Source organism: Girardinichthys multiradiatus, chromosome X (genome assembly GCF_021462225.1).
Source record: "Girardinichthys multiradiatus isolate DD_20200921_A chromosome X, DD_fGirMul_XY1, whole genome shotgun sequence".
In the NCBI taxonomy this organism is placed as follows: domain Eukaryota; kingdom Metazoa; phylum Chordata; class Actinopteri; order Cyprinodontiformes; family Goodeidae; genus Girardinichthys; species Girardinichthys multiradiatus.
Window position 1 is genome coordinate 12,708,903 of NC_061817.1, and position 16,972 is coordinate 12,725,874.

General features: G+C 42.3%; 2 protein-coding genes across 6 annotated transcripts in view; both read right to left on the reverse strand.

The window, feature by feature from the left end:
• LOC124862780 (bMERB domain-containing protein 1-like) overlaps window positions 1-10,173 on the reverse strand; it is a 26,374-nt gene extending 16,201 nt beyond the window's left edge. For 2 of the 4 annotated variants that reach the window (XM_047356908.1, XM_047356904.1), the window contains exon 1: window positions 9,561-10,048. In XM_047356908.1, coding sequence (XP_047212864.1) covers window positions 9,561-9,639 — 79 coding nt within the window. In that variant the 5' untranslated portion in view covers window positions 9,640-10,048. The other 2 variants (XM_047356906.1, XM_047356905.1) reach the window with 2 other exon arrangements.
• Window positions 10,119-15,599, reverse strand: LOC124862769 (major facilitator superfamily domain-containing protein 6-like). 2 transcript variants are annotated; one of them, XM_047356889.1, is made up of 2 exons: window positions 15,463-15,599; window positions 10,119-13,564 (listed from the first exon to the last, which is right to left on the reverse strand). In XM_047356889.1, the coding sequence occupies exon 2, from the start codon at window positions 13,515-13,517 to the stop codon at window positions 11,766-11,768; it is 1,752 nt and encodes a 583-aa protein (XP_047212845.1). In that variant the 5' UTR covers window positions 13,518-13,564; window positions 15,463-15,599; the 3' UTR covers window positions 10,119-11,765. The 2 variants fall into 2 exon arrangements, with proteins under 2 accessions (XP_047212845.1, XP_047212846.1); XM_047356890.1 differs by having other exon boundaries at window positions 10,119-13,567.
• Between the last annotated feature and the right edge of the window lie 1,373 nt (window positions 15,600-16,972).

Here is a 16,972-nt window from a genome sequence, read left to right on the forward strand (position 1 = left end):
ATGCCTGCTTCTCCTGCCATTTCAGAACCCCTGAGCCTTGTTTTATAAGTTCTGGCTTGGCTGTGGTCCAATTATCCCAGTGGATCGTTTTATGTGAAAAAACATTATTGCATATACAATAATACAAACATTAGTATGTAGTTTATTTATTTTTATTTTGTTTTAATTTTTTATCGTTTCAAGCAGATTACTTTAATGTGACAATGTCACACAGTAACAGCCACAGCACTGACGGCTGGAGGAGGAGCTTCAGCAACTGGTGCCGTACCGAGAAGAGCGAAATCGAGTGGAGCGCCTGAAATGTGCCAGGAAAAAGGGGCATATGTGGCTTTTGGCAGCAGCTTTTTGCTTCTCACACTACAAATAGCTCTCTATTCTATAGCCTTAAGCCCCATAGTGCAAAGCTTCATTTGCACTTACCCATAATAGACGCAAAAAAGCTCGCTAGTGAGGATATATTAGCAGCTAGTTACCTGTAGCCTCAACAACCTCGAGTCACAGAACGCAATGATGTCTGCGCACGGCTCAAACTCTTATTTGACAGTAAAGTCCCGCGAAAACAAACTACATATACAAGAATATACGAGATTTAAATAATCCGGCCACAACAAAATTTAAGATGTCCTGTGATTAACGTATTTAAGGCTAACTTAGATTTTTTCCCTGAATTTAAGACATTTTAAGGCCTTAGTTTTAGAAACATGAATTTCAGACTTTTTAAGGATGCGGCATTAGCCTCCCAGCTCCATTTGTTCGGCTTTACAGCTCTGTGCTTCACGCTAACACGGTTGCTAGGCAACATAAATTATGCTGAGGTAAGGGCAGGGGAAATGCAGAACGACGTAACACCGGTGGCACTCTATGCTAATCTGGCATGTTTAGCAAATAGCTGTAGGTAGCATAAGTGTTACTGTTTGACCGTCATTTGTTAACATGTCATTTGTTTATATGACGCTTCTTGTAGACGCTCATTTGACTTGGTGATTGACATCTGCCAAGCTCATGTATGCTGCACTATTCCAGCTCAAAATGCCGTAAAATAAGTTTAACCTGTTGGGAAACGTAAATCGACAAATTTGTGTTTGATTAATCTGTGGCTATCCTCAAGAACCGGATATGTGACACAAAAAACTGCATTTTGGAACTGAAATTGAATTGCAGACCTGAAAGTGAAAGTAGTCAAACTGAATTTTTATTACAAAGAAATTCAGTTTCAAACCCTTAAATTTTGTTTCACTTTGGTGAAATTAAATGCCTTGGTTTGAAAAGGAATTTCAAACGCAAATACAGATTCAGTCTGAGCAATTCAAATTCAGTTTCGGTGGCACAAGTTTCTTCCCATACACCACTGTATTCTAATGAGAACCAACTTTTTGACAAAGTATTTCTGAATGCACTGTAACTTATGGTCTATGTAGAAGTCTGTCTACTTTTGTAGACTAACAGACTCTTGTACCTCAGAATATCTTTAGAATATTCTTTTTATGTACCTTCACCAACATTGACATTTCCTAATATTCATAACCTGCCAATCCCAGTAGCCTATTGTGCAATTACTACTGTATATCTACATTTTTTCAGCAGCTAGTGTTTTTTTGGGCCATGATCCATGTACAGGTCCTTCTCAAAATATTAGCATATTGTGATAAAGTTAATTATTTTCCATAATGTCATGATGAAAATTTAACATTCATATATTTTAGATTCATTGCACACTAACTGAAATATTTCAGGTCTTTTATTGTCTTAATACAGATGATTTTGGCATACAGCTCATGAAAACCCAAAATTCCTATCTCACAAAATTAGCATATTATTAAAAGGGTCTCTAAACAAGCTATGAACCTAATCATCTGAATCAACAAGTTAACTCTAAACACCTGCAAAAGATTCCTGAGGCCTTTAAAACTCCCAGCCTGGTTCATCACTCAAAACCCCAATCATGGGTAAGACTGCCGACCTGACTGCTGTCCAGAAGGCCACTATTGACACCCTCAAGCAAGAGGGTAAGACACAGAAAGAAATTTCTGAACGAATAGGCTGTTCCCAGAGTGCTGTATCAAGGCACCTTAGTGGGAAGTCTGTGGGAAGGAAAAAGTGTGGCAGAAAACGCTGCACAACGAGAAGAGGTGACCGGACCCTGAGGAAGATTGTGGAGAAGGGCCGATTCCAGACCTTGGGGGACCTGCGGAAGCAGTGGACTGAGTCTGGAGTAGAAACATCCAGAGCCACCGTGCACAGGCGTGTGCAGGAAATGGGCTACAGGTGCTGCATTCCCCAGGTCAAGCCACTTTTGAACCAGAAACAGCGGCAGAAGTGCCTGACCTGGGCTACAGAGAAGCAGCACTGGACTGTTGCTCAGTGGTCCAAAGTACTTTTTTCGGATGAAAGCAAATTCTGCATGTCATTCGGAAATCAAGGTGCCAGAGTCTGGAGGAAGACTGGGGAGAAGGAAATGCCAAAATGCCAGAAGTCCAGTGTCAAGTACCCACAGTCAGTGATGGTCTGGGGTGCCGTGTCAGCTGCTGGTGTTGGTCCACTGTGTTTTATCAAGGGCAGGGTCAATGCAGCTAGCTATCAGGAGATTTTGGGGCACTTCATGCTTCCATCTGCTGAAAAGCTTTATGGAGATGAAGATTTCATTTTTCAGCACGACCTGGCACCTGCTCAGAGTGCCAAAACCACTGGTAAATGGTTTACTGACCATGGTATCACTGCGCTCAATTGGCCTGCCAACTCTCCTGACCTGAACCCCATAGAGAATCTGTGGGATATTGTGAAGAGAACGTTGAGACACTCAAGACCCAACACTCTGGATGAGCTAAAGGCCGCTATCGAAGCATCCTGGGCCTCCATAAGACCTCAGCAGTGCCACAGGCTGATTGCCTCCATGCCACGCCGCATTGAAGCAGTCATTTCTGCAAAAGGATTCCCGACCAAGTATTGAGTGCATAACTGTACATGATTATTTGAAGGTTGACGTTTTTTGTATTAAAAACACTTTTCTTTTATTGGTCGGATATAATATGCTAATTTTGTGAGATAGGAATTTTGGGTTTTCATGAGCTGTTTGCCAAAATCATCCGTATTAAGACAATAAAAGACCTGAAATATTTCAGTTAGTGTGGAATGAATCTAAAATATATGAATGTTAAATTTTCATCATGACATTATGGAAAATAATGAACTTTATCACAATATGCTAATATTTTGAGAAGGACCTGTAGTAGACCTGGTGGGACTGTTGGCTCACAGGGACAAGAAGTGCATCAGGTGGAACATGGGCATGGATGCACTTGCTGCAGAGAGCTTATAACCCTTTTTCTCATCAGATCTCTCCTTTTTTTTTTTGTATATTTTTGTTGTATATAAATAAAGGTTTTTACGTTTTCTTAAAAACAAAAATCTGAGTAAAGAACTTGGGCAAGAATTTTTCTAAATCAGAATAATCAAAAACCAATGGATACTTCCCTCCAGCACCACTTCTTCCTGTGGCCTGCTACTGCTCACCAGCAGCAATGAGTCATCCATCCAGCAGAGCTTGAATTGGCCCTTATTTACCTGACCTTGTGTGCATAAGCATAACCATTACACTGTCAGGCTGGAAAAACGGCACACACACAAATCATTAGGTACCACTGGTAAATTCAACTTGTCTGTATTTTCTTTTACACCAAGACCTCCAGTAACCTTCAAACATTTTGTCCAAGCTGTTCATTTTACACCAGGGAAGATTATCTGAAACTCCCATTTACATTGTTCAGAGGTTTTGTTTTCAAAATCCTGCTTTTTGGCATTGAAAAAAACTATTTAAATGTGAAAATCAAGAAAATATTATTCTGCATGTAATAAATATGAAGAACTATAGCTGCCCACAAAAATATTTACTATCTGTTCCGCTCTCTCACATCACAACAATTTTATAATATTATAAATGTCTTACTCAAAATTATAATTCAGCAAAATAAACCATTACAGCAATCTTTTAATGTGGCTGTCAAAGTGATCACTGTGTAGCTGATGCAGTTAGGGATACTAGACTTGTTTGGTTAGAAAAACACTTCTTAAGCATTTTATCAGACATTGCTTTGGGATTTATTTCATTTTAACTTTAGTCAGACTACTATAATCAATTATGTTAATTTTGCCTTAGATTTTTTTTGTTGTTGGAACGTTTACTTATTGTATGGATAAACATGCTCGCTTTAGAGAGTTTATAGTAAGGGGTCGTAACAGTACTTGGTTTATTGCTGGTCTCGTAAGTATCTTACACAAGAGAAATCAGCAAAACCAGGGAAGTCAGGCTCTGAAGTAGATTGATTTTGTAATTGGCAAAAGTGCAACCAATGTACACTTTATATTACCAAAGAAAAACAAGACTATTACTTATCTCAAACTACTAGCTATCTAAAAATCCCCCCAAAAACTTTTGGTTACTAAGAAATCTCTTTTAGGTAACCCTCAGTTTCTGACTTATGTTCTCAACTTCTTGTTGATTCTCTCACAGTGTCAGACAAATTATAAAATGCTCACTTCCTGATCATTGATCCTGTTCCCAAGGATCAAAAAATCTCTTATTACTCAGTTTTCTGTCAGTGAAATTTTAAAACCTTTAAAAGCTTGATACTTAAAACTCTAAAGGTCTGTGTATCCTTCCTTCCTATTTATTACCTCCATGCAGGTGTTATAGCTTAACCAGTGTCACAAACTTTTATTCTTTCCATTCACACTAATTATGTTTCTGATATTTACAAAAGAGCTTTTGTACTAGCTTTGCTAAAATATGGGGATCCCACTTTATTACTCGTACTCGTCATCTTCCGCTTTATCCGGGACCGGGTCGCGGGGGCAGCAGACTCAGCAGAGACGCCCAGATGTCCCTCTCCCCAGATACCTCCTCCAGCTCCTCCGGGTGGAGCCCAAGGCGTTCCCAGGCCAGTCGAGAGACATAGTCCCTCCAGCGTGTCCTGGGCCGTCCCCTGGGCCTCCTCCTGGTGGGACGTGCCTGGAACACCTCCCGAGGAAGGCGTCCAGGAGGCATCCGGTATAGATGCACGAGCCACCTCAACTGGCTCCTCTCGATGTGGAGAAGCAGTGGCTTTACTCCGAGCCCCTCCCGGATGGCCGAGCTCCTCACCCTATCTCTAGGGGAGTGCCCAGCCACCCTACGGAGGAAGCTCATTTCAGCCGCTTGTATCCGTGATCTCGTTCTTTCGGTCATGACCCAAAGTTCATGGCCATAGGTGAGGGTAGGAACGTAGACCGACCGGTAAATTGAGAGCTTCGCTTTTCGGCTCAGCTCTCTCTTCACCACAACGGACCAGCACAGCGCCCCCATTACTGCAGCAGCCGCACCGATCCGTCTGTCGATCTCCCGCTCCATTCTTCTCTCACTCATGAACAAGACCCCGAGATACTTAAACTCCTCCACTTGAGGCAGGAACTCCCCTCCAACCTGAAGAGGACAAGCCACCCTTTTCCGGTCGAGAACCATGGCCTCGGACTTGGAGGAGCTGATCTTCATCCCAGCCGCTTCACACTCGGCCGCGAACCGAGTGTGTCCACTTTATTAAATACACCATATTGTTTGTATATGTATATTTGTCTGTCTACTTTTACATGTACATAAACTTTGATGACATCCTATTCTTAATCCATAAGGTCCAATTTGTTGATGGATCCAGCGTTGCCAGCAATAGCAACTTTAACTATTCTGTAACTATCTTCCACAAGGGTTAGAAGTGTGTTCATAGTAAGATGAGAAAACTAGAAATGCAGCCTCCGCTCTAATTCATCCCAATTCATCCCACGTGTCGCTGCTTCAACTAAAATGTTTGATGACTTTATGCTTTGGATCCTGAGGACTGCTGTGCTGAACATTTTGTAAAATTTGTCAAAAGCATTTGACACTCTGGATCAGGACCTTTTTATCCTTAAGAACTTCAGACAAAGGCCTTACAGCCCGAGCCCTTGGCCTGTTTTTACATGATCTTTCTGGTGATATGTAGAAGTGTTAAAGTCCCTGTTTTTCCCTCATGGTCTCAGTTCCAGCACAGGTGATCTATACGGATGGAGACTTTATATTTTAAATCACAACAGAATTATTACCAACATATTAAACTCTTCTTACAATGCAAAATATCAGATTTAGTGTACCTAAATCTGCTTTTAATTTATTTATTGAACTTGGCTTTCAAAGAAAGAGTAACCCAAATCCTGGTATTGCTGCTGTGAATAGACTAAATTATCTTATTTTAATTTCTCATTCGAGCTTAAAGATCTGCAAATTGTATGCCCTTGTTTTGATTAGGCAAGCATACAAAAAAACACAGCTTTCTGTAAGAACGTTTGCCTGTCATAGCTTCTGATTTGATTCAAATACTTAAATTCATTCCTTTTGTCAGATGTTGTCCCCCAGACCTTAAAAACAGCATTTATTATCAAACAACTTATCAAAGCATTTGAACTCTGCAATTTATCAATAAGGTTAGTAGTGAAATACTTTAACAATATTCAGCTGTTTTGACGTCTTCCAGTCAGGTTAATGTGCTAGCTACAGGTCCTTCTCAAAATATTAGCATATTGTGATAAAGTTCATTATTTTCCATAATGTCATGATGAAAATTTAACATTCATATATTTTAGATTCATTGCACACTAACTGAAATATTTCAGGTCTTTTATTGTCTTAATACGGATGATTTTGGCATACAGCTCATGAAAACCCAAAATTCCTATCTCACAAAATTAGCATATCATTAAAAGGGTCTCTAAACGAGCTATGAACCTAATCATCTGAATCAACGAGTTAACTCTAAACACCTGCAAAAGATTCCTGAGGCCTTTAAAACTCCCAGTCTGGTTCATCACTCAAAACCCCAATCATGGGTAAGACTGCCGACCTGACTGCTGTCCAGAAGGCCACTATTGACACCCTCAAGCAAGAGGGTAAGACACAGAAAGAAATTTCTGAACGAATAGGCTGTTCCCAGAGTGCTGTATCAAGGCACCTCAGTGGGAAGTCTGTGGGAAGGAAAAAGTGTGGCAGAAAACGCTGCACAACGAGAAGAGGTGACCGGACCCTGAGGAAGATTGTGGAGAAGGGCCGATTCCAGACCTTGGGGGACCTGCGGAAGCAGTGGACTGAGTCTGGAGTAGAAACATCCAGAGCCACCGTGCACAGGCGTGTGCAGGAAATGGGCTACAGGTGCCACATTCCCCAGGTCAAGCCACTTTTGAACCAGAAACAGCGGCAGAAGTGCCTGACCTGGGCTACAGAGAAGCAGCACTGGACTGTTGCTCAGTGGTCCAAAGTACTTTTTTCGGATGAAAGCAAATTCTGCATGTCATTCGGAAATCAAGGTGCCAGAGTCTGGAGGAAGACTGGGGAGAAGGAAATGCCAAAATGCCAGAAGTCCAGTGTCAAGTACCCACAGTCAGTGATGGTCTGGGGTGCCGTGTCAGCTGCTGGTGTTGGTCCACTGTGTTTTATCAAGGGCAGGGTCAATGCAGCTAGCTATCAGGAGATTTTGGAGCACTTCATGCTTCCATCTGCTGAAAAGCTTTATGGAGATGAAGATTTCATTTTTCAGCACGACCTGGCACCTGCTCAGAGTGCCAAAACCACTGGTAAATGGTTTACTGACCATGGTATCACTGTGCTCAATTGGCCTGCCAACTCTCCTGACCTGAACCCCATAGAGAATCTGTGGGATATTGTGAAGAGAACGTTGAGAGACTCAAGACCCAACACTCTGGATGAGCTAAAGGCCGCTATCGAAGCATCCTGGGCCTCCATAAGACCTCAGCAGTGCCACAGGCTGATTGCCTCCATGCCACGCCGCATTGAAGCAGTCATTTCTGCAAAAGGATTCCCGACCAAGTATTGAGTGCATAACCGTACATGATTATTTGAAGGTTGACGTTTTTTGTATTAAAAACACTTTTCTTTTATTGGTCAGATGAAATATACTAATTTTGTGAGATAGGAATTTTGGGTTTTCATGAGCTGTATGCCAAAATCATCCGTATTAAGACAATAAAAGACCTGAAATATTTCAGTTAGTGTGCAATGAATCTAAAATATATGAATGTTAAATTTTCATCATGACATTATGGAAAATAATGAACTTTATCACAATATGCTAATATTTTGAGAAGGACCTGTACATTACTGACACTGCCGTTGTCAAGGTGTTTAATGACATCTGCATAAATGCTGACTGTGGAACAACCACACTGATGGTATTATTGGATGTCAGAGCAGTATTTGACACTTTTGACATATATGCTATATTACTGGAGCGACTGGAGAACTAGGTCAATCTTTCTGGTGCAGTTCTGGTAGGAGTCTTACTTGAAGGACAGGGACTTATTTGTGTCAGTAGGTAACTTTACATCGCAGTTGACAAAAATCATATGTGGGGTTCCCCAATGTTCCATCTTGGGACTCCTTTTATTTAATATCTACATGCTGCCTCCCCCTTAGCTCAGATTTGAACAAATAAGACAAGTTACCATAGCTGCTCAGATGACACACACCTCTATATTACAATGTCATCAGCTGACTATGAAGCTATTCAAGCGTTAGGTAGATGGAAATTAAAAGTTTGGATGTGCCACTATTTTCTTCAGTTAAACAAAAACAAAACTGAAGTAATTATTTATGCACTAAAGGAGGAGCGCTCAAGAGTCAGCACCCAGTTTCATGTGTTCAGGTCTGCCTAAGAAGTCAATCAGATAGTTGCAGCTGATACAGAACACAGCATCCCATTGCTGCGACGATGCCTATAAATGTCCATGCAATCAGCCAATCTTCAGTTATATAATATCCCAGGCATTTAACAGCAGTACACACTTTTAAGAACAGCACCACATAAAGAGGAACTAGGAAATACCCATTTCTGACCCTTCCTGCATCTTATAATCATGATGCTACTCTTTATTGCATTGTATATAATGTCATGCTCCTGGCCATATTGTGAGCAGACCCTCAGTAACTGTTGGAGGACTAAAAATAACCAAATGATCTGCATATATCAGGTGATTTATTATAGTCCCACCAGCAACACACCCTGTCCCAGTCTTGTAGCTGCCTTGATAAGTCATCTATATACGCATTAAAAAGAACCCAAACTGGTTATCAGAGGTAAAGAAAAAAATGTTTCATCTTTGTCAGTATAATCCTCTCCAAAACCGCTGCTAGCACACTGGCTTAAGCTATGGGCCGATAATTATTCTCATTTAATTTCCCAGTTTTATCTTTCATAATAAGCACTAATATGACAGTTAAAAGTGAGACAAGCAAAATGCCATGAACTAAAAACCCAGTAAAACACAAGGCAAGCAAAGGAAAGAATTTTAAATGTTCTGCAGACATCTCATTCATACCACATACCACAATGAGCCAATCATGTTCAAGTTTTTTAGACAGTGTAGTTACCCAAAATTATTATTCCATTAATTTAGCTATGTAAAATAATAAAATATGTATCGAGAAAATTATCTAAATAGTACTAATAATATTAATAATAATAATACAATTCCAGATAAAAACTCACTTGCTTTCTCTGTCGCTCTGTGCAACTCAGTTTTATCCAGCGCTCCATACTGTTGAGAGGATTTTCTATCTTCTTCCATGCCTGTAAAATAAATGCCGGCTTTTCCTGAGGTTGCAGAGAGAATTTAAAGGTGAAGTCCGTGTACTGTTCTGTTATAAATCAGTAGTCTCTGACAGACTCCATGCAGTGTCACGGTAACATTGAAGAAAATGAGAGCAGAGCAGACAGCAGATGCTGAATTCAGCCTCTCGGGGTTCTTTTCTTTGCTCAGAGGCGCCCCCTACTGGTCAGAAATGTCCCTACAATCCAGAATGCTTCTCAACTCACCTCTACAAGCTTTAGAAGTGGATATAAACCACTTGGAATTAACAGCCATCTGCTTCTTCAGTGCTCCAATGCACCTTCTACTACTTGGACTTTGTCTTTTTTATTGAACTGTTTTGTATTTTCACTGATTTATAATGGTTTTCAACAGCATGCTGGAAATGGCATTACCAGTCCTCCAGGGGGGCACCCAGATGTTCTTGCAGCGAAGCAATGATCAGTCTTACAGCAGTATTAGACTGCAAGCACAGCATAAGGTATATTTAATCCATAATAATTTGACATAAATGCATAAGCCTTCATACATTTAACAGTTTTCTCAGCGGGAAATCTTGAGGAAAAGCATTAAGTAAGGTGGAACATTAGACCTCACAGTTCTTTCTCCTGGAGACAGAGTCCTAATAGAGCAGTAGTGATCCCAACACTTGCTGACAAACTGTAACTTCACGGCTGTCAACAGATCAAAATAAAGCATCTGACATGAGGTATGTTTGGCTTAAACTCATTTTAAAGTACAGCTTTGACAAGAATTTCTTACAGATGCCCAAAAGCAATCATTTGTAATGTGCTCAGCTTAAAGTTAAATACATACGATCAGAGAATGAGCACTTCTCCATCTGCTTAATCACATATTTTATTATTTCACAGTTTAGTGTCCAATGTAAGGGACAGAAATGATGGCTGCAGCAGTCAGGGGTGGAGGAGGACCAACAGCCTGTTTGGGTGGGGTGTAACAGGATGCCAGTCCAGTTTGGCCTGGTCGTCTGCACATGTGTTTAGTTTACACTGCGGTAAGAGGCTTCAGTGTTTCTATTCTCATGATGTCTAAGCTGTTGAGCTTGTATACTGAAGCCGGGTTTTTGGTCCTTATAATCCTGCTGCTTTGTCTTCAAAAACAACTAGACCTAAAACAACGTCTGCCTTTGCAAATGGGAACCAGAATCCTTCAATAGAGCTGGCACCCCTGCAGGATGCTGGAACCTTTAGTTAAAAAAAGTAAATTGCAATGAGCAGTTATAGTCAAAAAATCTTTGGTGGTAATCAAACTTGTCAGGGGAGAAAATCCAGCATCCTTGGCTGGCATTTGGTAATAAGGAATGACATGTCAGGCAATGTGCCAAATCTGATAGGGAATATAATTGCTAATCCAATGCTAAAAATTCTATATTTTAAACACATTTTGTTAGAGATGCACCGATCGGGCATTTCTTCCTGGTACCCATTTTCTGGATTTCTTTAGGTCCGACGTGCTGTATCCAATTTCAAACATCAATTTTATTTTTCTAACGACTATAAACACATAAAAGAAAAATTTTGAATCTTATTTGCCAAAGGTAATAGTTTTGAGTCTAAAGGAAAATGGATGAATCTATGCTTTTGAAGCATGTTTGCTATTTACTGAACTCAAAATGTGCATGACAACAGCAGCAAAGCCCACCAATCTGAGCACATCATCCCCATCATGTAACATGGTGGTGGCAACATCATGCTGTGGGGATGATTATCTTCAGCAGTGACAGCTAAAGACAAGGCAGTACCCAACAAAACAACCTGATAAAGCTTACAGAAGACTTGAGTTGGGTAGACATTCAACTTTCAGTGGCATAACTCTAAACATGCAAATAGAACAGAGTGTATTCATGTGTTGGAATAGCCCAGTCAGTCCAGACCTAGATCCAATAGTCTGTAGATCTGACTTAAAACAGGATGTTCACAGATGCTCTCCAACGAATCGGACTGACTTTGAGCTTTTTACCAAAGAAGAATAAGCAAAACTCTCAGTCTCCAATACTGCCAATCAGCCAATATTGATATCTTACTGCCTGATTGGTGCATCGCCACATTTTATAGATCTTTTCTTTCACCACAGCATCATGTTGGTTAGTTTAGGTGTCTGACTCTCCTTTCATAGTTGGTATTGCCTCGGTCATCCTCCATGGCCTTATCCAGCCAGTCTCTCTCTGGCTCAGATTCAGAGTCACTGGCCTCGCTTGCGTCAGCTGCCAAAAGCCGTGAGTAGTTAATCCTGCGCTGGCGAGGGGCTTTCCACTGCAGCAGAGGAAGGCACACACACCATGCCATAAGTCCCACTGCCACCCCTCGGTACAGCCATGTCACCCCAAATCTCTGCACCACAAATCCTCCAGCAAAACTCCCGAGTGCACTCCCTAAGTGCAGGCACAAGGAACTGTAGACCCTCCTGACACTTCTTTCAGCCCCTGGTGTTGCAACGTCCTCACACTGGATCCCCACAGCCCACCAGAGGGCGCCGCTGCTGAAGGTACTCAGCACCTGTGCAGGCAAGGCCATCCAGGGCCCCCAGAGGAAGGAGTAGTAGAAGCACTGTATCCCGAGACTAGCAGCCCCCACTACAAGGACCCTGCCTGGGCTGAGGAGCTTAGATACTCTGCCAGCCAGAAGGGGAAAGGCAGCCTGCGAGAGCAAAGCGAGGGCTAGAGACAGTCCCATGTGCACCTCAGTGCTCCCATTATCCTCCATCTGCCAAAGCAGGAAGTTTTCCACAGCTGAGTTCACCACTCCGACCAGGAGGATGGTAAAAGCACAGAGCAGAGCTTGGGGGGAGCTGTGCACCAGCTGCATGGCCTTCAGGAGCCCGTTGGCTCTGTCTCGCTTTTTGTTCAGGTACAGAGGGAGGTAGACGGCTACAGGCAGAGCTAGAGCTGCCAGGCCTGCATAGAAGTAAAAATGCACTGCACTTCTGGAGGTGTGAGCAACTATGAGACAGCTCAGCTGGCCAACCACAAGCCCGGCTCCCCCGACCCCAAAGGCTCCCCCGAGTAGATTCCACACCCCTGTGCTGCTGTGACGGTCCGAGGCATCCGCGTAGTCCAAATACTCGTAAAGGCCGTCGTCTACCGTCCACTTAAGAGGGGCCGACGTCCACTCCCACACTGACACGATGATGAGCATCAAGAAGAAGAGTTGGTTCTGAATGTCCATCTCCTTCAGGCTGGCTAGAAATCCAGAACTGTTCACAGACCTCTTATTCCTTTCTGCACTTAAAAAAGAGCTGACGGTGGAATGCACAACGCTCAGTACTGTAGGACTGCTGCTTGGGACCGATGATGCTTCTACTTGCGAGGGCTGAATTTCTGAGTTTTCGGTATCATTTTGATTAGGTTTAGTTGGTACAGGAGGAGGTTCTGAATAACTGACTGAGTTAGAAGGGGAGGTTGCAAGAGCAAATTCTCTATGTGTAATAGTTGGCAATGTCTGACTCGTAGTACTAGTTGTAAGGTCAACTAGACTTTTAGCTGAACCAGAACTGAGGTTGGAGGTGTTACAGGTGCTGCTCTGTGTGCCAGGATTCCCTACAGGCGGTAGGAGCAGCAGGAGCAGAGCGGCTGCAGCAGAAAACACCAGCGAGCAGTTTATCACCACCCGCCTTTTGTTGTAGCGTTTGGAGAGGAGACCAGCTGCTGGGCTCCACACCAGAGTTATGGAGTGCTTAGTGCCCATGATGATGCCAGTCATGGATGGAGACAGGCCCAGCTGGCGGAAATACAGGGTGAGGAAGGGGAGCAGACAGGCTTGGGAACAGGAGCAGAGGAAGCTGAAGGTGCCTGTCAGAGCGAGGGCACGCTTGACGTCAATCTGCTTGATCCTCCTCATGGTCTTCCAGCAGCACAGTGTCTCTTAAAAGATTTCACATGGACAAACTGCTGGGATTCAGAAAAGGAGACACAAACAGGAAATTATGCAGTAACGCGTTTGCAAAGGTATTTCCACCCACTGAAAATATTTTATTGTGATTTTATGTGATAGACCACAAAAAGTGTGGTGCGCATTTGTAATTAACCGCCTTTACACTAATAAGACCTAAATAAAATCCAGTATGACCACAATCTTTTGCAAGTTACTCATTACTAAATAGAGACAGTCTCTGTTGGATATAACCTCAGTATAGATCCAGCTGTTCTGTGAAGACCTCAAAGGTTTGTTACAGAACATTGGTGAATAAACAGCATCATGAAGATCAAGGACCACACCAGAAAGGTCAAGGGGAAAAGCTGTGACGAATTTAAAGAAGGGACAGATTATAAAACAGTATCCCAAGCTTTGAATATCTTGCAGAGCTCTGTTCAATGCATCATTCAACAAAGCGAAAGATTATGGAACAACTGCAAACCTAGTAAAACATCCACCTACACTGACAGGCCAGGCAGGGAGACTATTAAACAGAAAAACAGAATAGAAGCCCATGGTAACTCTGGAGAAGCTGCAGAGATCCACATCTGAAGTGGGACAAACTGTATACAGGGAAACAAAATCTGGCTTTTATTAAAGAGTGGCAAAGAATGAAGCCATCAATGAGAGGAAGCCAGGGGAGGTTTCCCACAATCCACCCACGGGACAATGCAAACAGATGGAAAAGGGTGCTCTGGTCAGATTAGACCAAAACTGAACATTTTGACCTATTTGTGTGGTGGGAAACCAACAATCTACATTACCCTCAACTGAATGAAACATGGCAGTGGCAGCATCATGCTGTGGGGATGACTGTCCTTAGCAAGGACAGGGAAATTGTTTAGAGTTGAATGGAAGATGGATGAACCTAAATATAGGGCGATGCAGGAAAAAAAACCATTAGAGGCTGCAAAAGACCTGAGACTGTGGTGAAGGTTCACCTTCCAACAGGACAATGACACTTAACATACAGTCAGAGCTACAATTGGATGGTTTATATCAAAGCATATTGGTGTGTTGGAATGGCCCAGTTAAAATCCAGATCTAAATCCCAGTCAGATTCTGTGTCAAGACTGCAAAAATGTCAATCTTTATGTGCAATGCTGGTAGAAACATACACCAAAAAAAGTAGCAGCTCAAAGTGCGGCAAAATACAGTTTTACAGAATATTGACATTGGGATACTGAACACAAATGCACACCACACTTTTCAGATTTTTATTTGCAAAACATTTTGAAAACCAAATATCATTTAACCTACAGTTCACCCTTATACTTTGTGATGGTCTTTCCCATAACATACACTGATGTTTGCAGAAGTAACATTCGGAATGTGAAAAACAGGGTGCGTATACTTTTGCAAGAAGACTGTGTCAATTGACTTCCTGTGTAGGTCCGTCACCACCGTCCAATAGTCCGGTCTAAGTCCAAAAAATTACCTTTCTAATGGCTATTCTGCAAACACTAAATAATCTGTTATTTGGACTATAAATCATCAAGGAAAAATGGAGAAATCTCTTTTCTAAAGTCAAAAAGATAGCTCACATATATATATATATACATATATATATATACATATATATATATATGTATATATATGTTGACGTAAAGGCGCAGCGCGTGAAACGCCTGTTTATGCTTACTATCACACCATAAAATTACCTTTTCTTTAAATATAAATGTATAAGCATCAAATCTCCAAGCGGAAATATGTTAGTGAAGGAAAAACAAGGAAAGCGACGGAGAAGTACACCTGTCAGGCAGGATCCACCTGTCCCAGCTGGACGTCAGGATGTTTAACACTTGTCCACGTCACACCAAGCCCGCAAGATACGGAAAGAGTGCCACAAAGTTACAAATGTAAGGCTTACCCAGTCTTTTCTTCTTCAAAATCGTCTATCTTTTATTTTCTCCATTCAGGTACAAACAAGACATCCAGAACTTTTCCTTCTCCTTCGTGTTTTAGTTCTACACACACCTGCTGCAGCCAGGGGGCGGTTCATGGACCCTGGTCATGCAGTAACTGCAGCGCACCTACAAGTAGACGCCTGACGAGCAATTCCACAACTACAGCGCCTCCTAGTGGTCTGGAGTGCGCCGGAGACTTTAGTGTAAAGAGTTGTGTTTTTTAGCTCATCATTAACTACAGGTCCTTCTCAAAATATTAGCTTATTGTGATAAAGTTCATTATTTTCCATAATGTCATGATGAAAATGTAACATTCATATATTTTAGATTCATTGCACACTAACTGAAATATTTCAGGTCTTTTATTGTCTTAATACAGATGATTTTGGCATACATCTCATGAAAACCCAAAATTCCTATCTCACAAAATTAGCATATTTAATCCGACCAATAAAAGAAAAGTGTTTTTAATACAAAAAACGTCAACCTTCAAATAATCATGTACAGTTATGCACTCAGTACTTGGTCGGGAATCCTTTTGCAGAAATGACTGCTTCAATGCGGCGTGGCATGGAGGCAATCAGCCTGTGGCACTGCTGAGGTCTTATGGAGGTCCAGGATGCTTCGATAGCGGCCATTAGCTCATCCAGAGTGTTGGGTCTTGAGTCTCTCAACGTTCTCTTCACAATATCCCACAGATTCTCTATGGGGTTCAGGTCAGGAGAGTTGGCAGGCCAATTGAGCACAGTGATACCATGGTCAATAAACCATTTACCAGTGGTTTTAGCACTGTGAGCAGGTGCCAGGTCGTGCTGAAAAATGAAATCTTCATCTCCATAAAGCTTTTCAGCAGATGGAAGCATGAAGTGCTCCAAAATCTCCTGATAGCTAGCTGCATTGACCCTGCCCTTGATAAAACACAGTGGACCAACACCAGCAGCTGACACGGCACTCCAGACCATCACTGACTGTGGGTACTTGACACTGGACTTCTGGCATTTTGGCATTTCCTTCTCCCCAGTCTTCCTCCAGACTCTGGCACCTTGATTTCCGAATGACATGCAGAATTTGCTTTCATCCGAAAAAAGTACTTTGGACCACTGAGCAACAGTCCAGTGCTGCTTCTCTGTAGCCCAGGTCAGGCGCTTCTGCCGCTGTTTCTGGTTCAAAAGTGGCTTTACCTGGGGAATGCGGCACCTGTAGCCCATTTCCTGCACACGCCTGTGCACGGTGGCTCTGGGTGTTTCTACTCCAGACTCAGTCCACTGCTTCCGCAGGTCCCCCAAGGTCTGGAATCGGCCCTTCTCCACAATCTTCCTCAGGGTCCGGTCACCTCTTCTCGTTGTGCAGCGTTTTCTGCCACACTTTTTCCTTCCCACAGACTTCCCACTGAGGTGCCTTGATACAGCACTCTGGGAACAGCCTATTCGTTCAGAAATTTCTTTCTGTGTCTTACCCTCTTGCTTGAGGGTG